The sequence below is a fragment of the Sardina pilchardus genome, chromosome 11 (genome assembly GCF_963854185.1).
Source record: "Sardina pilchardus chromosome 11, fSarPil1.1, whole genome shotgun sequence".
Lineage (NCBI taxonomy): Eukaryota > Metazoa > Chordata > Actinopteri > Clupeiformes > Clupeidae > Sardina > Sardina pilchardus.
In genome coordinates, this window is record NC_085004.1 from 13093027 (window position 1) to 13115962 (window position 22936).

The 22936-nt window shown below is 49.0% G+C and overlaps 1 protein-coding gene across 1 annotated transcript; it reads left to right on the forward strand.

The window, feature by feature from the left end:
* Positions 1 to 287: 287 nt before the first annotated feature.
* dok4 (docking protein 4) lies at positions 288 to 22564 on the forward strand. The gene is made up of 8 exons (XM_062549409.1): positions 288 to 423; positions 14028 to 14135; positions 15049 to 15163; positions 15280 to 15399; positions 15945 to 16134; positions 17230 to 17365; positions 17683 to 17794; positions 18833 to 22564. The coding sequence occupies exons 1-8, from the start codon at positions 358 to 360 to the stop codon at positions 18973 to 18975; spliced, it is 990 nt and encodes a 329-aa protein (XP_062405393.1). The 5' UTR covers positions 288 to 357; the 3' UTR covers positions 18976 to 22564.
* Positions 22565 to 22936: the final 372 nt, after the last annotated feature.

Consider the following 22936-nt stretch of genomic DNA (forward strand, 5'->3'; position numbering starts at 1 on the left):
CTCTCTCTCTCTGTGCCTCTCTCTCTCCCTCTGTCCCCCTCTCTCTCTCTCTCTCTCCGTCCCTCTCTCTCTGTGTTTCCCAGGCTGCAGTGAGGAGAGCATGTGGCGTGCGGGGCTGGTGATGGCGCGGGAGTGAGACCCTGGCGTTGTGTCGGGCAGGAAAGGGAAGGAGCCCGCACGGAGGCGAGGGACGAGCACCCAGGAGGAGCTCAGGCTCCAGGAGCAGGAGCAGGAAGAGGAGGAGCGGGAGAGGAGGAGGAGGAGGAGGAGGAGGTGGAGGTGGAGGAAGGGGAGGCGACGGCCGAGGGACTGGATGCTCGGCTCCATCAGCTCCACCTGGTCAGGGCTGCCACCGAGATGGCCTCCAACTTCAATGATATAGTCAAGCAGGGCTACGTGCGCATGCGCAGCAGGAAGCTGGGGGTAAGCTCTCACCCTGTGTGTGTGTGTGTGTGTGTGTGTGTGTGTGTCTCTGTGTGTGTGTGTGTGTGTGTGTGCGTGTGTGTGTGAGAGAGAAATCTGGTTTGTGTATCTGTCAGTGTGTGTAATTACTATGTACTGTAATTGTGTGTGTGTGTGTGTATGTGTGTGTGTGTGTGTGTGTGTGTGTGTGTGTGTGTGTGTGTAGATGTATTGTGTGTGTGTGTGTGTGTGAGTGTGTGTGTGTGTGTGTGTGTGTGTGTGTGTGTGTGTGTGTGTGTGTGTGTGTGTGTGTGTGTGTGTGTGTGTGTGTGTGTGTGTGGATGATCGATGCTTGACTGCGAGGTGTACTGATTAAATTGACAAATAAGGGTACAGTGCTGATTGCGACTGTGTCTGGCTTGTGGAGTTGGCAGTCGTCTCAGGTGGAGGTGGAGCTCGTCAAGAATGCTCTGCTCTGTGCAGAAACACGAGGCATTCTATTGTTTCTCCGGGTTCAGAACTCGACTGCATTTCGAGCATTTCAAACGTCTGTCTCGCAACCCGAGAGGACTCCAGTGATCTCTACTTGCAAGAGCAATTTGCCAGAGTTGTTAGACAAACTTTGGGGTAGTTAAGATCAAATGGAGTGTCGAAAGGAGTGCGCGGCCATCAGAAGGCCCTCGCAGCCCACTCGCCCATTCATCTTGTGTGAGGCGGTCCTCCGTGGCGTCCACTGCAGGCCTGCGAGCATGACTCAGGGCCTCATTAACGGCAATGCCATGATGAATCAGAGTAATGAGATCATTAAAGATTTATGCCCCCAGATTTGCTGAATGGGGAGAATTATGCGAATCTGTGGCGGATTAAAGGATTGAACGGGATCCTCTGGCATGCTGTCCTCTCTCAGCTGAGTGTTTTGGACTGCGTTTTGCGTTTTTCTTTTTTTTTTCTCCTTCTTCTTTTTTTTTTGTTGTTGCTCTAAGTAGCCTCTAGACGAAGTGACAGGTAAGAGGATCAGCTAACGACTCTCATTCATAGTTAATGAATTGGAATTCATCCACTGAAGCCGCCCAGCGGAGGAAACCCATCAGGGGAAACGAGCAGGTCGTTTACGTAATGAGCAGCGCGTGTATGGGGTGATTTATACCGTGTGTGTGTGTCCAGGACCGGGCTTAGCCCGGGGGAAACAGAGCAGAGGCGCCTGTGTTCACCTGAGAGGAGAAAACAACCTTGACTGTCTGTCACACACACACACACACACACACACACACGTAACCACCCCCACCCGCGCTGCTGATTATACACCAATTCAGCGTTTTAATAGAAATGTCAGGAGAGCGGAGGGCTTTTTTGTCTCAGAATGCAAATGTGCTCTGTGCATGTCGCCGCAGAGCGCTGGAGTCATTTTGACGAGCCGGTGGCGTTGTGCAGTCGCACGGCGGCGTCACCGCGGAGTCATGACGGTGTGGGTTTTTACTGCTGGACACCTCAGTGACTCACATCTCTGTCCAGCTCAAATGGGGGGGTTGTGTGTTTTTAGAATGAGAGAGAGAGAGAGAGGGAGAAAGAGAGAGAGAGAGATAGAGAGCTCTTCAACTGAAGGCATCCTCAGCTCGCTCTCACCAGCGTCAGAGCACTCTAGAAAGCAACTGTTCCCATGGCAACTGGGAAACGCTGGTCCGCCTACGTGGCCATGGGCTTGGTAAACAGCTTATAAGTTTGTTACGTGCCGGCAGACAACAGGGATTAAGGCTTCTTCCTCTCTTCCACCAGAACAATCTGTTCATCTTTAACAGCCCCTCAGGAGCTCAGAGATGCTAATGGGTTATATAGCGAACGCTAGTTCAGTGGTTGTGCTGCACACAGGCCCTGTTACTGGTTAAGCTGACTCCCATCCATAGTAGTTTGTGTAATACAGCCTGCTGTGTTAACTGCAGACCGTAGAAAGGGACCCTTCTGTGTGAGGGCTTAGGGTGAGTGTTGGGTGAGGATTGACCCCTACCCTCGTTACGATATTCTGTGCCTACAAGGCAGGTTGCTGCTAAACGCCATCTTTCTTTCTTTCCTCCTGCCCCTCTTCCTGCCAGTCCGCCCATGATCTCCCATCATGCCGTGCGCCTAGCTTTCATCTCACTGTAATTATTACAAGACGCAGAGCGCTCGGGGGGGGGGGGGGGGGTGCATTACGCCAAGACCACCCTGCGCCCAACCCCCCTCAACTACCTTCTCTGCTCTCTGTGTGTGTGTGTGTGTGTGTGTGTGTGTGTTTTGTCCGAACAGCAGAAATGTGAAGTCAGCAAGATTGAGGTTGCCGTGGCAGCAGAGTTGGGGGAGGGAAGGGGGTGACATGGGCTTCCCCAGGGAGAGGAAAGACTGGATTACCTGAGAATGTTCTACACACCCTCTCCCTGCTCTCCCTTCTCTCTCTCTCTCTCTCTCTCTCTCTCTCTCTCTCTCTCTCTCTCTCTCTCTCTCTCTCTCTCTCTCTCTCTCTCTCTCTCTCTATCTCTCTCTCTTCACTCAGTCAATCTTTCTCTCTTCCTGCCCCAGCACCCATCTCTCCTCCTCTCACTTCTTTCTTTTCTTTTGCAATCTAGTCTTTCTATCCTCTCATCTCACCCGCTCTCATTTATCATAAGTTTCCCCTCCCCTCTTTCCCCCTGCTCTCTACTGACATTCTCTCTCTCTGTCTGTCTGTCTCTCTCTCTGTCTGTCTCCCTCTCTTTCTGTCTATCTCTCTCTGTCTCTCAGACTCTCTGTTGTTGTTGTTGTTGTTGTTGTTTAGCTGTTTGTTCTCCCTCCTTCTCTCTCTGTTTCCCCTTCATCTCCTCTCTCTCCTGCTGTGCTGGATGGGATTGCAGGAGAGGCTGGTTGCTGTTCTCTTGCTTGTTGTTTATTGAATGCCCCCCCCCCCCTCCACACACACACACACAGACACACACACACACACACTAACACACACACACACACACACACACACACACACTGTAATTGTAAGCCCATTCTCCCTGGTTGGCTCGGCATAATGCAGGCCTTAGCACAATGCAAACACCTCGCCGTAAATCCCGGCTTACACACCGATAATGCTATTTACATCCGCTGTTCACGAGCTCACAAATACATACACACACACACACTCACATCATTCCGCATATGCAGACACACATGCACGCATGCACACACTCACACAGACAGACACACACACACACAGACACACACACACACACACACACACACACACACACACACACACTCACACACTCTCTCTTTCTCTCTCACACACACACACACACACACACATACACACATTCTTATCCAGATATCCGACACACACAGGCATGCACAAACAGAAACACACAAACGCAAATGCACCCACTTACTCATACACAGATCATAAAAGAATAAACTGTCATAAAGCCTACTCACAAACATTCAAGCTCATATGTATACACTGTATATAAATATATATATATATGTATATATATATATATATATATATATTCATGCATACATGTATATCCCTGGCACCTGATGGCGCACATGCACACACACACACACACACACACACACACACACACACACACACACACACACACACACACACAGACACACTTACATGCCCGCCCCTGGCGCCTGGTGCGGTGGCCACATTTGCATCTCCCTGACAGAAAGCCTATCTTTAGAGGCGAGCGGCTCTAAGCAGCGCATTCAGCCTTTTGCCTTGAAGATCAGGAAGCCGCCTGTGTGTCCTCTCCCCCTGCCAGACAACCGTGGGCCCGCCTGCCTGCCTGCCTGCCTGCCTGCCTGCCCGCCTGCCTGGCTGCCTGCTTTAAGAAGCGCATTAGGCTAACATCCTGGCAGGGTACGCGGCGTGCTAATAGTGACTCCTGCCTTTGATCTCAGGTTGACGTTGGGCTCCGTCGTTTTCCTCCCTCAGACCGCAACACACTCACTACGGGGACTGTTAAAAGATGTGTGTGTGTGTGTGTGTGTGTGTGTGTGTGTATGTGTATGTGTGTGTGTGTGTGTGTGTTTAAAGCAGGGCGCTTTGGCTTGAGGCACTATTGTGGTTTACTGTTGCATGTTCTAGGGATGGGAGCAGGGGAAGGGAGAGAGAAACCGAGGAGAGAGGAGGGGAGGGGAGAGAGGAGAGGAGAAGAGGGGAGGGGAGAGGAGAGGAGAAGAGAGGAGGGGGGAGAGAGGAGAGGAGGGCAAAGAAAGGAATGGAGAGGAGGAGAGAGGAGGGGAGGGCAAAAGAGAGGAGGAGAGGAGGAGGAGGAGAGAGGAGAAGGTATAGGAGAGGAGGGGAGGGCAAAGAGAGGAATGGAGAGGAGAGAGGAGGGGAGGGCAAAAGAGAGGAGAGAGGAGGGCAAAGAGAGGAGTGGAGAGGAAGAGAGAGCAGTGGTGGGGTGAGGTGGGTGATTGGCAGCTGTGGATCCTCCCCAGAGACAGAGCTGGCGGTGCTGTCTGACAGGCAGTCTGCTGTCTCACTGGACACACACACACACACACACACACACACACACACACACACACATACGCACATACACACACACATATATGCATACAGTACATGCACACAAGTCTCATTCCTGTCCAGTCACAGGTGCTCTGTCACTCAACAAAAGAACACACTTTCAATCAACTCACGCCGAGGCACCATGCCAAAGATAAGCAAGTACACACACACACACACACACACACACACACACAGACACAGACACACACACACAGACACACACACACACACACACACACACACACAGACACAGACACAGACACAGACACAGACACAGACACACACACACACACACACACACACACACACACACACACACACACACACACACACACACACACACACACACACACACACACACACACACACACACACACACACAAGCTGGCAGTTGGCTCAGCTCCACATCGGATGTGATCCTCATCAATTGCTCTCAGTGCCAAACTCCTGTCTTTGTGCCCACACAGACACACACACACACACCCACACACACACACACACACCGGGCTGCAGTCCCTCTGGCGGCATGCTCCTCTCCAGCTGAGCCCCGTCCCGCTCAGAGCCGCTGCCTATTGAGAGCGTTCCAGAAGAGCGCCTCACGCCTCCCCTCATCAGCCAGCACTCTCGCCTCCTCACCTGCGGCCCCCACCTCCCTCCTCCTCTTCTTCTTCCTCCTCCTCCTCCACCTCCTCCTACACCTCTTCCTCCTACTCTTCCTCATCCAATCCTCCTACTCCTCCTCTTCCAATCCTGTTTCTCCCCCACCTCCTCCTCCACCTCCTCCTCCTCCTCCTCCTAATCCTCCTCAGCCTGTCTTCATCACCCTCCATCTCTCACTCACATTTCTCTCTCTCTCTCTCTCTCTCTCTCTCTGTCTATCTCTCTCTCTCTGTCTATCTCTCTCTGTGTCTATCTCTCTCTCTGTCTATCTCTCTCTCTCTGTCTATCTCTCTCTATCTGTCTATCTCTGCTGTGCTCATGTGTGTCTCCCTCTCTTCTCCCTCCCTCTCTTTCTCATTTTCTGGCTCTTGCCCCCTACTTCTCGAGGGAGTCTAATTAGCCCAGTATTTCTCTCTCTTTCTCTCTCTCCATTTCTTTCTCTCTCTCTCTTTCTTTCTCTGCCCTTCGTCCTCTCTCTCACTCTCTCTTTCTCTCTCTCCATTTCTCTTTCTCTCTCTCTGTTTCTTTCTCTGCCCTTCGTCCTCTCTCTCACTCTCTCTTTCCCCTCTTCCCCTTTAAAGCCATTGGTTCATATCCACCAGGAACCCCCCAATCAGGCTAATCAGCGGGCTGCTTAGCATTCCACTTCTGTTGGGGTGTGTGTGTGTGTGTGTGTGTGTGTGTGTGTGTGTGTGTGTGTGTGTGTGTGTGTGTGTGTGTGAGGACACCAGCGCAAGCCTCCCTGTCATGCCCGGACTCCTCTAATTGTGCCTATGCCACCCCTCCTGCCCGTGAGGCTGCTGGCGAGCTGTGTGGGGCCTGATGGTGTTAGCGATGGATGCACCGGGGGGGTGGCGCCATGTGAGGGGTGTGTGTGTGTGTGTGTGTGTGTGTGTGTGTGTGTGTGTGTGTTTGTGTGTTTGTCCGTGGGCGCCAGGACTGTGCTGTGACGGGTGAGCTCGGGTTCACTCCGGCTGGGGTTGAAATCCGGGACATGCTGCTGCGAATAAGGATTTAAAGGCAGGCTGGTGGACTCCCAACGCCCCTGTAGCTGAGCAGCTAACTCGCGCATAAATGATACCCGGCGATCAATGTTTAATCCCCGGGTCTTAGACTGGTTTGGAGAGAGGGAGGAGGGAGGAAAAAAAAGAGATTCGCGCCATTCAGGCCCGAGGCAGGAGTCTGTTTCTGTGCCGTGCCAGGGTGTGGTTAACGAGGAGTTTATCTTGATTTGTGTGTTGAGGAAATGGGAAAATAAAATGATGGCTTGTGGTTGCTCCCCAACAGACAGAGGAGACAGACAGACAGTGGCACGCTGCATCTGAGGCGGAGGGGAGGCTTTTGGGGAGATTAGCGATGCCAAACAGAGTTCAGCGCAGCCTGCAGGGAGGAAGAGCAGAGGAGTCGCAGAAAAGAGGAATTTAATGAAACGCTAGATTTTCCATGTCAAATAGCTTCTTTTTACTCCTTGGACTCTCTCGTTCCTTCCCTCCCTCTCCCTCTCCCTCTCCCTCTCCCTATCCCTCTCTGCTCTCCTCTCCTCTCTCCTCTTTACTCTCCTCCCCTCTCTCCTCTCTACTATCATGCTCTCCCTTGGTCTCTCGCAGGTAAACTTTTTTAGTGTGCTGTTTACTTCCGTTCCTCTGCCCCTCTGCTTTGCCCTGGGTGGGGTTTTAGTGTAACGTTGGCTCTGGGTGCTGTGTGCTGGCCCTTGGCTGTGTTTGGGGCACCGGCTGTGTGTGTGTGTGTGTGTGTGTGTGTGTGTGTGTGTGTGTGTGTCTGTGTGTGTTCACTCTCGTTCTCACCACTGACACCGCTATCCCTCTCTGGGTTATTTAGATCTGCTAATCCGGTCACTGGATGCCAGAAGTCTTAAGCTCTACTGTAGAATTTGTGTATGTTTGTGTGTGAGTGTGAGTGTGTGTGTGTGTGCGTGCGCGCGCATGTGTGGACATGCACTACTTGTCACAAATACCAGTGTGTGCTACCCTTAGGAGTGGGATTATTGTAACTACTGGATATTAACACAAAGGAGGGAGAGGGAAGAAGACTGCTAAAGAGCCTGTCAGGCTGTCAGAGGCTGACTGAACACAGGAAGATGAGACGGAAATATCGCTGAGTGGGATATCTGTGTGTGTGTGTGTGTGTGTGTGTGTGTGTGTGTGTGTCTGTCTGTCTGTCTGTCTGTCTGTCTGTCTGTCTGTCTGTCTGTCTGTCTGTCTGTCTGTATGTGTGTATATCTGTATATCTGTGTCTATGTGAGTTTGCATACAATGTGTGTGTGTGTGTGTGTGTGTGTGTGTGTGTGTGTGTGTGTGTGTGTGTGTGTGTGTGTGTGTGTGTGTGTGTGTGTGTGTGTGTGCATGTGTGTGTGCATGTGTGTGTGATATTAATAGTGTTCATGGTAAAGGTGGCTGGAAGGAGCTGTTGTGCTCCCCTGTGCGTTGCTGCTGAGGTCACCCAGCCAGACATGTTCATGGCACCCAGCCAGCCTGTGATCCAAGCCAGCTCACCCCATCCCATCCCCCCGCATATCCTTTTCATCTGCCTCCATTAAAACGTCTCCTCTACTGTTCTATCACTTCCTTTCTTTTTTACTCTCCTCCTCTCCCTCTCCCTCCCTCCCTCCCTCCTCACCTTCTTCAATGTCCTCTCTCATCCAGCATTCCCCTCACTCGAATCATACGGCATTTCTTTGTACTGTTAGGAAGGCATCTGAAATTCATAATTACAGACAGCCCCCCACCACCATCACCACCACCTCTTTTTTTCTTTCTTTTTGGTGTGGCGCTCCACTCCTCTCCTCTCCTCTCCTCTCGGCTCCTGGTTGCTGCTGCTCAGCCACTAGCTCACGGTGGCTTGTTTACAATGGATTAGCTCAGCCTCCAGGGGAAAGAGGAGGATGCAGAAGAGGCATGCAATCCATGCTTTACCTGCTCGGAATATAAAACACGCTCAGTCAAATAGACTCCTCAGTACTCCCTCACACACGTACACACAGAGAGGCACAGGCTCAAAAACACACACACACACACACACACACAAAAGGAGGAGGAGGTGTGGGGAGGGGAGTCAGACGAAAGTGGTGTGATCATGTGCTTCTCTGGAGAGGCTGTGGAGGTACAGTCAACAGAATCAACACAAGCCCTTTTTGCCTCATTCTCATTCTCTCTCCCTCTTTCCCTCCTCTCTTTTTTTCTCTTTCTCCCTCCATCCCTCTTTCTCCCTCCCTCTCTCTTTTTCTCTCCCTCTCCCCCCCCCTCTCTCCCCCTCCCTCCCTCCCTCTCTCTCTCTCTCTCCCTCTCTCTCTCTCTCTCGGTGGGTAATGTCCAGATGAGGAGGCTCTTGTGTCTCGGCCGTCTTTGTCTTTGCGCCGCCATCAGTGCGGCTCTATTCACCGCGCCAGTGAGGACAAAGGTGGAGGAGAGATGGAGAGAGAGGACAGAGAACAGACGAGAAAAGAGGGGATAGGTGAAGAGTGAGAGAGGAGAGAGAGAGATAGAGAGATAGTTGAAGAAGGAAGAGAGAGGACAGAGACTGGGAGAGGAACAGTGAAAGAGGGATGGATGAAAAGAGAGAGTGTGTGAGAGAGAGAGAGTTGAAGGAAAAGAGGACAGTTAAGGGGTGAAAGGTTTTGAGATGAAGAGAGAGGACAGAGACTGGGAGAGGAAGGAGCAGATCCCCACAGGAGGATGTGGCTCTGTAAACTAAGCCCATTCACACTCTTTAATGGAGGGAGGGGCGGCGACCGCACGGTCAGGCCCACGGGGACTACACCTCCACTAAATCACCTCCATGTAAACACCTCCCACGGCTCCGCCGTCTCTCTCTGGTGGGGGCCACCTCCTCCTCCTGCTATCCTCCTCCTCCTCCTCCTCCTCCTCCTCCTCTCCCAATCCCCTAGCCCTGTGCAGCAGACTGGAGAGAGCTCATCCCATTAAAGGTTAAATGATTGGGGAAGGTGCTTCCTCTGTGCCTCGGGCACAAAAGACTTGCTCACATGGAGCAAATGGAGGATGGGGTGTGGGTGGGAGCTGTGTGTGTGTGTGTGTGAGAGAGTGTGTGTGTGTGTGTGTGAGAGAGAGAGAGAGAGAGAGAGAGAGAGAGAGAGAGAGAGAGAGAGAGAGAGAGGCACTGTTCAGAGGTGCCGTTCTGAAACGGATCGTATTCAGGGTCGTGGGGTCAGGGGAGTCCAAAGGAGCTGTTGAGGCGGCGGTGGTGGAGGTGGCCTACCTGCTGGGACACCCACAGCCCTGCGTAATGAGCACCCACGGGGAGGGAGGGCTCGGGCTGTGACCCGGAAATGATTGCAACGTAGGGACCAGTGTCTCCAGGGATTGCTGTGTGTGTTTTGTGTGTGTGTGTGTGTGTGTGTGTGTTTCTGTGTGTTTCTTTGAGTGTGTATGTGTGTGTGTGTGTGTGTGTGTGTGGTGTGCATGTGAGTGTGTAACAACATGCATGTTTATAGACTCTCCAATAAAGCATCAAAGGCAGAGCACAGCTGGCATCAGTGCCAAAGCACATTGATGTCCCACATTACACTGACAATCACTCCAATAGAGTGCTCATTTTAATGGGACAGACACATCTATACAGCTTAGCTCTTTCACAATGACCTCAGGCTGAACTCAGACATGAGTAAAGATATAAAACTATATATGTGCCATGAAACTGAAAAGCAGAAACAAATACTAGATTCTCCTTCACATTTTCACGAGTTCCTTTATGGCAGAAATGCTGTTAGTCTTTTAAATATCCATGTAAATATCATACAACAAACTGAAGGCAGTCTTAACCAGGAAGAGCACCAAGCAGCACACTGAAGGCAGACTTAACCAGGAAGAGCACCAAGCAGCACACTGAAGGCAGTCTTAACCAGGAAGAGCACCAAGCAGCACACTGAAGGCAGTCTTAACCAGGAAGAGCACCAAGCAGCACACTGAAGGCAGTCTTAACCAGGAAGAGCACCAAGCAGCACACTGAAGGCAGTCTTAACCAGGAAGAGCACCAAGCAGCACACTGAAGGCAGTCTTAACCAGGAAGAGCACCAAGCAGCACACTGAAGGCAGACTTAACCAGGAAGAGCACCAAGCAGCACACTGAAGGCAGACTTAACCAGGAAGAGCACCAAGCAGCACACTGAAGGCAGACTTAACCAGGAAGAGCACCAAGCAGCACACTGAAGACAGTCTTAACCAGGAAGAGCACCAAGCAGCACACTGAAGGCAGACTTAACCAGGAAGAGCACCAAGCAGCACACTGAAGGCAGACTTAACCAGGAAGAGCACCGAGCGACAGGAATGAGATGTGCTGCCGCACACTCTCTCTGAGAGGAGTGAAGTTAATCATGAGGAAGGGGTGAAATGGAGCTGTGAGGAAGGATGAGAGAGAGAAGGAGGGAGAGAGAGAGAGAGAGAGAAAGAGAGCGGGAGTGAGGGAGACAGGAAGATATGGGGAAAAAGAAATAGAGAGAGTAGCAAGACTGAAATGTAAAACTGTGTAAATGCTCTTAGGGAGAGGAGACAATGAGGATTGTAAGAGAATCAATACATTTAATCTGAGTCTGGCTTCTCGATGCTATGGCCTGCAGAGAGATCTAGAGGGATGGGGCAACATTGATTTGTGTATTTGAATGTGTGTGTGTGTGTGTGTGTGTGTGTGTGTGTGTGTGTGTGTGTGTGTGTGTGTGTGCTCACCCTCTCCAACAGCGTGCTCTCCTACCCTGGGTGTGGAAGTGAAGGGTGTTTTATCCCTCGCAATTCATTGTATCGGGCGCATTGTCTGCTGTCATAAAGGTGATGCACGGTAGTGTGAGGCAAAGCATGTGAGCTAAGCAAACCTGTCAGCGAGTGTTTTATCTCTGTCTGTAAATAACGGCAGAGAGCCGTGCAAGATTAAATAGTTATTACACCGACTGTGTCTCTCCCCGCATAAATGAATTGTGTTTATGTATGCAGGGGATTGATAGGAGGGAAGGCTCGCTGCATTTTGTAGCGTGTTTCTTTGACAATCACTGGAATTCTCCGTCATCTCGGGATGGATTGTGGGTTTTTTTCCAGGTTGTTTTTCCTTCGCCGTGTCTCCCCGCATCACCCTCTCCGCCCCTTCAGCGCTCAGTCCATCACACTCGAGGTGCCAGATTTATCGGCCCGGCTTCCGGAGGCTTCTTGGCAAGGAGCTGAGAGCGCCAGCTTCTTGGAGAGGAGCGCTATATGGGCTGGAGGGGTGGAGGGCAGCGGAGTCTGCGTTTAGCAATGTGTGTGGGCGCACAAGCACACACACACACACACACACACACACACACACACACACACACACACACACACGGGCACACACACACACACACACAGCCCAAGACTCACAGACGCAGGCAAATTCATATACACACAGATGCATGCCGACATCTGAATTCTTTATTTAGCCATGTTAAGGCCATGTTTAGAGAGAGAGAGAGAGAGAGAGTTTGCTTCCAGTTTGAATGTATTAGGGCAATCTCTGCCACAGTCCGACACACAATCCCTCTCTCTCTCTCTCTTTCTCTTCCTCTCTCGCTGCCTCTCTCTCCCTCGCTCCGTGCTTGCCTTCCCTGCATACAGCCCTCTCCTCCCCCTCCTCCCCCTCCAGTGCGGACCTGAGCCCATTGATTGGGGATCACTCAGCGCTGTCGAGGTACTTTAATTGCTTAGAGAGGCGCTGTGTTTTGCGCTACCCATTGGTCCGAGCTGAATAATTCATCAAGCGTCCATCTAATATGTAAATGGAATATTAAAAAGCGACGCTGCATCGCCGACGCCAACATACCAATTCCCTCCAGCAAATAAAAAAAATATTATGCAGAAGTAAATATTCCTTGAAGCACAACATTTATTTGCTGCTTTTTCGCCATTATGTCATTTGCATACATTTCACATGCCTGTTGATGCATGTTGTGTCTCCCAGTGAGAGCACTCAGAATGTTTCAAATAATGACGAGCTTCAATCTAGTTCCCATCTACGTACCTAATTCACATGCTGTACTGATGGTGATGTTGTGCCAAGGGGATGCTACAGTTCAGCTCTGGCTAACTGCTCGCAGCGCCCCCCCACAAACACACCCCAGCAGACACGTAGACAGAGGCACACACACACACACACACACATGCACACACACACGCACAGGGACAGACAAACAGGAGCACATTCACATTAACACCCGTGTGTGCATACGGAGAGATAAAGACTGGAGGCGCTGGAATAAAATGATGTTTGTGAAGGCGTTTGTTAACGGAGGGCAGCCAGACAGCTGTCGAGGGTGACCTGAGACAGAGAGGGAGGGGTGGGGTGGGGTGGGGGGGGGGCTTCTTGGGGGCGGGAGGGGGGTCTGACTGATTCAGGCAGGTGGTGCCTCAGGTTGGGGTTACCGTGGCAACTGAGGGGAGGTTTTTGGTGTGAAGGACATGAGGAGCATAAATAAAGCAAGGACTGTTTTTCATCTGAAAGAAAGAGAGCGAGAGAGGGAGCGAGAGAGAAAGAGACTGGGAGGTTTTTAAATATTTATTTCCTGTATCGGTGTGCCTTTGTGTCTATACAGTTGAATGTGTGGACTGTGGAAGTCTGGAGATGGAAGTGTGTGTGTGTGTGTGTGTGTGTGTGTGTGTGTGTGTGTGTGTGTGTGTGTGTGTGTGTGTGTGTGTGTGTGTGTGTGTGTGTGTGTGTGTGTGTGTGTGTGTGTGTGTGTGTGTGTGTGTGTGTGTGTGTGTGTGTGTGTGTGTGTGTGTGTGTTCTCACGTGCCTGTGTGTGTATGTGTAGGTGGGTGGTTTTATTTGTCCATTCAAATTCCTCTGACATGTTTCTCATTAGGCTGCTAGGACACCTTTTGGCTTCTCATCTGACTCTTAGCTCAATATCTTATGCATAATAAAATTGTCTTGTATGCAATATTTGGATGACACTAAAAAGAGCTTCTCTCGACATTTTACTCTGCTTGTTCCCGTTTGGCATTCCTCCCTCTTTACACCCCCCCTCCATAATGCCCCCCCCCCCCCCCCTCCTCTCGTCCATAATGCCTTCCCCACTCTCTCGTTCATAATGTCTCCTCTTCTCTCTGTCCCCTCCTCTACTTTCTCTCTATTCTTTCTATGTCCACATTTACATCGCTTGATGAAAACCTTCATGCATTTAACTACAGGGGAGGGTTCGTAACAAGTCGGCTTGATTTATGCATCCCCATGGTTATTACAGGACACTTCATGTCTTGCATTTCTGTCAAATCATAGGACTGTTGAGCTCCTACTCCAAGCGATTGCAAACAACAGCAGCAAAAAAAAAAAAAAAAAAAGGATTTTGGATGAATATTGTAATCTTAAACGTGGACCTAAAGTGCTTTTTTTCCATTTCCTGTGTGCTATACAGAGCATTTGTATGTAGATGTTCTGCCTGTGCTTAATGGGCCCATTTATTGTGCAGATCTACAGGCGCTGCTGGCTGGTGTTTAAGAAGTCCTCCAGCAAAGGGCCACGGCGGCTGGAGAAATACCCGGACGAGAAGTCGGCCTACATCAGAGCATGCCCCAAGGTAGACGCCATTACAGTTACACACACACATAGCAAAGTATCTGCAGGCATGCACACACACACACACACACACACACACACACACACACATACACTCTCTCTCAATCTCTCTCTCTCTCTCTCTCTCTCATCCACATACACACACACACACACACACACACACACACTGTACAACCATGAAAGCATTTCTTTTGAGATAGAGAGGCCTTTTTTATTGCGATAGTGAGAGGGAGGGGAGAGAGGGAGGGGAGAGAGGGAGGGAGAGGGTGAGTCTGTGGGAGTGTTTTCCTCACTCTCTTGTCAGCTGGCAGAGGATGCCGGCTTCTCTGGGGAGATTGATAGTCAGGCCAGTAGACAGGGGTGCTCAGAGAGATCACACACACACACACACACACACACACACACACACACACACACACACACACACATATATGCACACACATACACGCACAAGCACACACACACACACACACACACACACACACACTCACACGCACGCACACACACACACACAGATATGCACACAGACACACACAAACACTCACATACACGCACTCACGCACGCACACAAACCCACAGCCTTTGATTGACAGCTGGTCTCCCAGCCATGCCCAGGATAAGTCGGGAAGAGTTGTATAGCTCAAGTTGTTTTGATCTCCATCTTCTCCACATCCTCCACTCTTCTTCTTTGGGATGTCAGTGTTACTTAGTAACCGCTGCCTGCCTCAGCCTCTCAATCTCCCATCCCGCCCAGCAGCCCTCAGTCCACACAGCGTTATCTCTAGCTTTGCTCTGGTCTGGGCAGGGCAGCTATTATGGATATTGATTGACGATGGCATCATTGATTGATGAAGTGCCTTTTTTGACTAGTCGGTTGCTGACGCTGGTCGCCCCTTTTGACCTTTGTCGTCCAGGTAACCGAGATAAGCAATGTGAAGAATATCACCAGGCTCCCGCGGGACACCAAGCGGCAAGCGGTGGCCATCGTCTTCACCGATGACACGTCGCGAACGTTCACCTGCGACTCAGGTATGCGCCTGTGTAGTGCATGCTCGGCCCTATTTACCTATAAGCCTCTTAGGGTCACAGGGTTCATCTCTCAGCTCTTCCTCATACCTCCCTCTTTGTCCCGCCCTCTTTTCCAGAGCTGGAGGCGGAGGAGTGGTTCAAGACCCTGTCAATCGAGTGCCTGGGCACTCGTCTCAATGACATCAGCCTGGGGGAGCCCGACCTATTGGCTGCAGGCGTTCAGTGCGAACATACAGGTGAGTCTCTACTGTACAAGGACACATGGAGCCAAAGCAGAAATGCTTATAACATCCTACCCGTAATCACTATGGTAGTTCTGCTCATGTAGGAATAGGCACTTCACTTGCATGAGTGAGTGTGTGAGTGTGTGTGTGAGTGTGAGTGTGGGTGTGAGTGTGAGTGTGAGTGTGTGAGTGTGAGTATGAGTGTGAGTGTGTGAGTGTGAGTGTGAGTGTGAGTGTGAGTGTGAGTGTGAGTAAGAGTGTGAGTGTGAGTTCATGACTGAAAATGGCAGCTGTGCTGCCTACATGTGGCAATTTCATTTCATTATACAGTACAGACTGGATGTGTGTGACTGTATGGTTGTGTGATGTACAGTAGGTGTGAGTAAGTATATGTATGTTTGTATGTGAGGCATAATGACTGGTGCCATATCAGAAAGCTTTGAAGTGTTCCATGAAGGGTGCATGACTCAACCCACAGCCCTCTCTTTTCTCTGTGTGTGTGTGTGTGTGTGTGTGTGTGTGTGTGTGTGTGTGTGTGTGTGTGTGTCTGCTCTCAGAGCGCTTCAACGTGTTCCTGTTGCCCTGCCCCAACCTGGACATCTACGGCGAGTGCATGATGCAGATCACCCACGAGAACATCTACCTGTGGGACATCCACAACCCCCGCACCAAACTGGTCACCTGGCCGCTGTGCTCGCTGCGACGCTACGGCCGTGACGCCACCCGCTTCACCTTTGAGGCCGGCAGGTGAGCGAGCTAGCTGGTAGGGGTTGCGGAGAATAGTGGAGAGGTCGCGGGAATAACGAGCGGCTCCATTTAGAGGAGCTCTGCTTCTGCATCCCTGATGTTTACAGCGAGATACCGTACCTGAGGGATGGTGTGATAATCTCCGTGTTTAATACATTGACCACAATGGAAAAGTTGTGGCCAATGTATATCCAATCTGAAATTCTCAGACTCTTGCCGGAGAACCTTTTTTTCACCTGGGGGATGCCATTGTTTTGTAATCACCATGGGCAACAGCAACACCATCAAAGTCTGGACAGCAGTGGTTTGACCATAACCAAATGGCAACATGTGGTGCTGGACACAGTGTGAAATATAAAGAGCGGTGATGTGGAGATGCATGAGGATGCCCCCCCCCCCCCCCCCCCGACCTCTGAGAACCGGTGTGGAGGAGACGGGCAGTGGAGGGGTGCGGTGACCGCATAGACGCACAACTCATAAAGAGATTGATTGAATAGATTAGAGGGGAAATCAATCACAGCGCTGTTATCTTTCTCTGCTCATTGATCAAATTAGAAAGTGCAGATTCGCCGCGCTCACAGGGTGCCCCTGGGAGGACAGAGATAAGAATGACAGCGAGGAGAGAAGAGGCAAAGTGTGATGCTGCCCCCTGGTGGTAGAGTGGTCTTATTGCACAGCAAGCACAAGTGCCTATTTTCACAGGAAATGCTTTTTTATTATTTTTTTTTTATGTATGCACTTGTCTGTCCTTGGATCATCAGTCCAACATGCATATAAATCTCTTGTGACCACTGATTCATGAATAGGTTGTTTTCACTATACCAGGCGATGTGTCTGATGTGTGTTACTTAGAGTATCTTAATCAGCATTCAGAAGTCCTGAGCTAGTCCTTTGGCCAGCAGCTGGCCTGCTGCTGCTGACTCTGTGGTCCTGCTTTGTGAGCACTGAGGGGCTAGAGCGAAAGTGAAGCCCACTCGATTGCTTTAGTCTTTTGGCCATTCGTGCTTTCATCGGTCACGTTTATGCGGGTATTGGTTGTAAGAGCTGCAGTTTGTTAAGATGTTGTTGATTGAACTGTGTGTTTGTGCCGGTCAGGATGTGCGACAGCGGCGAGGGCCTGTACACGTTTCAGACGCGCGAGGGCGAGCACATCTACCAGCGGGTCCACTCCTCCACGCTGGCCATCGCCGAGCAGCACAAGAAAGTCCTCATGGAGATGGAGAAGAATAGGGTAAGACACACACACGTACACGCACACGTACACGCACACGTACACGTACACGTACACGTACACGTACACGTACACGTACACGTACACGTACACGCACACGCACACGCACACGCACACACTCGCACACGCACACGCACACACACACACACACACACACACCGTACACACACAGATCTTCATGCAACCGCTTCTATATGATTTATTATTTGACCACTTCTCTCCTTTATCTCTATTCTTTCTCATTCTCTACCCTCCCTTCCTCTCTCTCTCCCTCTCTCTCTGTCCTCTGTCTCTCTCTCCCTCTCTCCCCCTCGCAGCTCCTGTCCAAAGGGGCGGAGACAGTCTCGTACCCCTGCACCCCCACAGCCATCCTCCCCCGCAGCGCCTTCTGGCACCACATCACCGGCAATCAAGGGGAGCCAGCCAACGGTACGCCCAGCAAAGGCACTTACACCTGATCAGCCCCAGCACCTACACCTGATCAATTAGCCCCAGCACCTACACCTGATCAATCAGCCCCCCACAGTTATACCTGATCAGCCACCACACCTACATCTGATCAATCAGTCCCCACACCTACGCCTGATCAATCAGCCCCCACACATACACCTGATCAATCAACCCCCACATTTACACCCGATCAATCAGCCCCAGCACCTACACCTTATCAATTAGCCCCCACACTTACATATACCTGATCAATCAGCCCCCACACTGATACCTGATCAATCAGCCCCCACACTACACCTGATCAATCAGCCCCCATACCTACACCTGATCAGTCAGCCCCCACACCTACACCTGATCAGTCAGCCCCAGCACCTACACCTTATCAGTCAGCCCCAGCACCTACACCTGATGAAGAAACATAGAGAGCATGGTTAAAGTTCAGACAGAATGTGAACACGTGTACACATGGTTATGGGACTGCTGTAGTATTAAAAATGCATGTTGATGATAGATTTATGAGTACATAATCCTAACAACAACAGATACTACAAGGGAATACTGAGTTTGCTATTTCATTTCCCTCATAAATAAATCACAGAACCAGACTCAATACATATTTCATATCTGGGTTAGATACTGTAAATAGGCGTTGTACCTGTACATAAAAGTGCATAAAAGTGAATAAAGTATACTGTTAAGATGATGAAATGCAGTTTTTATACACTCTTGAAGCAAATCTGTTGAAAATATACAGTAACACAACTTTTTTTTGTTTGATCTCAATGTCCAGATAGGGACAACACAGTTTGTGTTGTTTCTAACAAACTGATTTTGTTATACTGTGTACAGTCTTAAAACAAACATGTTGGAAAAAAAACACAAGTTGTGTTGTTTTTTTAAACACATCTCTTTGTTCAGATAGGGACAGCACAGTTCGTGTTGTTTCTAACACAATCGGTGTAATAGTGCAGGTTTTACATGCTCTCCGCTGATCTGCCACATGCTGTGTGTTCTCAGGTGATCCGTACGGTGGTGGCCACTCAGGAGGGGATGACTCGGATCTGTACTCGACACGTCTGCCGCCCGAGCGACACTCCACTTTGCCTCTCAGCCACGGCAAGCACCCGCCTACCCCTTACCACTCGTACCCCAGCCAGTGAGAGGCTCTTGTCCACGCGCTCTGCCCCCTCCATGCCATCGACTCCACATCCTGTGTGCTATTCCCCTCTTAACCCTCAGTTCCAATAAGGGCCGGGACTTCCAGTGCCCTGTCCACACTATGGTCCTGCAGTGGGGCCAGGTGGACAGGCAGGCAGACAGGCAGACAGAAAGACTGCACAGCCCTTTAGTAGGAGAGGCTTTGACAGAGGACGACATCCAATTGACTTCAAAAAACGACACAACAGAGGTTGCCTTGTTCGTGGAACTACAGTTCCCAGATGCCCTCAGTGCGATGGCAGTCGGTTGCCAGGTTCCGTGCCTCTCACTCTATGCATGCCCCTATGGGACAAGCAGCCAGGCTTTTTTAGGGAAATGGAAGTTGCCTATGGAGGGTGGCCTGATGGAGTCTCCTCTTGAGAAGGCTGTTAGTGGTCCTCAGCCTGCAATCGAAGGACAAACCTCAAATCTAACCTCATGCCAGCTTCTAGCAATGTAGAGCATTTCAGGAGACCTCCCAGACCCCAAGCCTCTACTCTCTAGCATGATGTAACAATGATTGTGTCTCACTCATCAAGCAGTTACGCTCAGCCATAACCTCCGTCTTAGATAGACATGCCCATAGGGTTTTTTCTCTACACAGTGAAGAGGCATTGAACTGAGGCCCATCACCTCAAGGTTCCTCTCAGAAACACTCAAGAAACTCATGGTCTCTCTTGGTCAGTCTTCGCTATTTTTCTACACCGAGTTGATGCTTTGGCCAGAAAGCCTGATCTCCTTGGATTCTGCACAGACTGATAAAGGACACTGGGCAGCAGAGGTGCCATGTTCAGGAGCAAGAAATATTTTATTTGCTGAACTCATTTTGGGGGACTCCAGTGTGCTTTGGTGCACCATTAAAAACTCAAGATGGAGTAATATGATGATGATGATGATGATGATGGTGGTGGTAATGATGGCGACCTGGTGAAGGAGATCTAGGAGGAGTCGAGGTTCTCCTGAAGGTCTCCGATTTTAAGATCAGCCAATTTAAGGAGTTAATGAGAAGATAAGAAACAAACAAAAAAAAACAGCGATGAACAGTTGTAAAGTTTTAGATCAAATATCTTCCCTTTGCCATCTCTCTATCAGCTTCTCTTTTTGTTAAAGGGTGCTCTCCTCACAAACAGAACTCTACAACTGATGTGATTTTTGAATTGTGATTGCTAATATTGAGAAAGGTGGATCAGATGGCTCTTTAGATTTGATTAATAAGCTTTGTAAGTGGGTCATGGGCCTTAGTAAAGAGGTCTTTTCTTTGCACTTCGTGATATGTTTTTTTTCCCCTTTTTGACTGTGTGTTCTTTATTTAAAACGAGGTATGTAACATTTTTGTCCATTCAAGATGTCCTTACGTGATCACACTCTGCAAAACTGGCTGTACTGCGTGAGATGGGATTGGTGTGTGCACAAGTAACAACTGGTTTTAAGCTTTGAACTTCATGGCTAGGACTTAACGTTAGATTGTTTTAATTCCCATGTGCTGATGAAGAACCCCATATAATAGCATTTTTTCAAAGAGTTTTACAGAAACTCTGGTTAGGGTACTGTAGCTATCCACGTGTCCTGCTTCACAATTTCAAAACTTTTCTCCAGAGAAGATGCACCTTGAGGCTTAACTGTTGAGATACTGATTTCTCCATTGGTAACTCTAGCATTCCTTGAGATGATTGGAGCGTACAACATGCAGTGTTTGTTTATTACTAAAAACCAGTCTGAAGAAACAGTTGATATTATCTCTCTCACAGTCACGTAGGATATAAAATTGATTGATGACATTTATTAGAACTGTTTAGAATACTGTTCCAGTCCCATCAGCCGAAAGCTATTCTTCTACTACTAGAATGTACCAAGGATTAAACATGGTTAAGAGAGTACACGGCTGGACTGGGTAAGGGTGGAGAAGTCTTACGTCTATGGCTATGGCTTGTTACTTAATGCTGGAAGACACAAACACGCTATATCTCTATTTCTTTCTCTCTCTCTCTCTGTCTCATTCTCTCTCTCTCTCACACACACACACACACACACACACACACACACACCACCACACATACACACACACGCACACTTATATTTTTGTTGTGTTGTATTACGATAAAGAAGGGCTAAGTCTGTATGGATATATCTCCCCCTGTATTTTCTGTTGATGTCTGCCTCTGTACATAGAACCTGACCTGAGTTGTTGCTGCCCTCCCGGGCCACTGTAGATAATGCTATTTATTTTACATCACGTGATTGTTCATGGACAGCTCCACTGATATGTGTACTGTATGTCATTCTGTTTGTTTGTTTGTTTTGTGTTTGTGTGAGTTCCACTGTACAACTCTGGTTACATGAAAGACCATACTTAAAGCTGATGGAGTTGGTTGATTTGACATTCCTCAGTCGTATTTTTATTTTTTATTTTTTTTTTAAATCTAGTCCATTTGGTTTTATTCTCAGAATTGGATTCATGACAAAAAATCTGTCTAATTAATGACCTGTAAAAGCCCTCTATTACTGTCAACCCCATAATCATCTGTGGTATCTCAGAGCTTAGCCGAGTGAATGCCAACTTCCAGTACGCATACAGAAGCTGTACCAAATGAGCTGTCTGTAGGTCTTGTGCTCCTGGTCATATTCACATAGCTGCCATTTTTCCTTTTCTACAGTGGTATGCTATCAGGTACATGGTTTGGACTGGCATACTGCCCATTTGAAGTGACACAGATGATTTATTCTTGGGAGTTGTTTAGCTTCACTCACACATTGGAATTACTAGCCAAGTTTGAGTCTATAATATTATCGCAGTCTTTAGAAAGTGCTGCTAATATCACGAGTGAACAGTGAGGTCAGTTCTCCTGAGCTCATTTTAAAAAGCAGTATGGGACTGATGGAGATTATACAGCTTATCAGTCGGAAGTAACGAAAACACAGCTTGTTTTCTAGATTTCCCTCTGACTAGCTGACTGTTCTCATCTCAGTAGTCATTAGAGGGATCCACAGGAATGATTGCACAAATAGATTAAACAAGGACAATAATGACGTCATTGTAAAACCCATCAGCTTCTTCATTTCCATACAACTTAATATAGAGAATGCCAGTTCAGGATTTGAACATGTCTGTGTCAAAGTGGGAAGTTTTTCCTTTTCTCTGCACAAAACCAGACTAGAGGCTCAAAGTACAGAAGGGTATTTCTGCTTGTTCGACCTAAACAGCATATGCATATAAAATCAACTGTATAAGCTTATACTGCGGAACTCCATCATGTTTGAAGCTTTGTTACGCCATGAAAGAACTGTCTTTGTTTCTTTGCTGTGCTGAGATGTGTTCATGAGAGAGTGTCTGGCCGTCAAGAAGCAGGTGCAGGTGTCGTTGAATGCATATTTTGTCAGCGGGTCAAAGAATCCATTGCGGTGAACCTTAGTGTGCAATGTAGTTGTGGTTAGGAGCATGTTGCAGACTCACCCACATTGCATGAATCCTTTCACATAATGCCATGTGTGTCCAGTAATGTTTGTGGTAAAACATTTTGCAGTTTTTTCAATAAAATGTTTTTACACACTGAAGTGAGGGCTTTGTAATGTAACATCTCTAATGTAACATGTCATTGTATGTAAAAATTAGTGTGAATTAGTGAGTTTTGACCTCTCCTACTGTATATGACAACCTTATATATGACTGCCCACTCAGATGAAGTATCTGTTCCTACCCGAACACAGAAAGTTGCTATCTTGGAGGCCACTCAGACAGTGGCTGAAGTCATGTTACAGTATGTTAGGAGGTTATGTGCCATCAAAATGATTTTGGAAACATTCAAGGTGAAAGAAAAAACTGTGGGGTGCTACAGGGTGCCTTTAATGATGTCTTACATCTCACATCCAGACAGTCACAGGGAACCCTGTCACACTTGGATCCTCAGACTTACACCAAGAAGTATA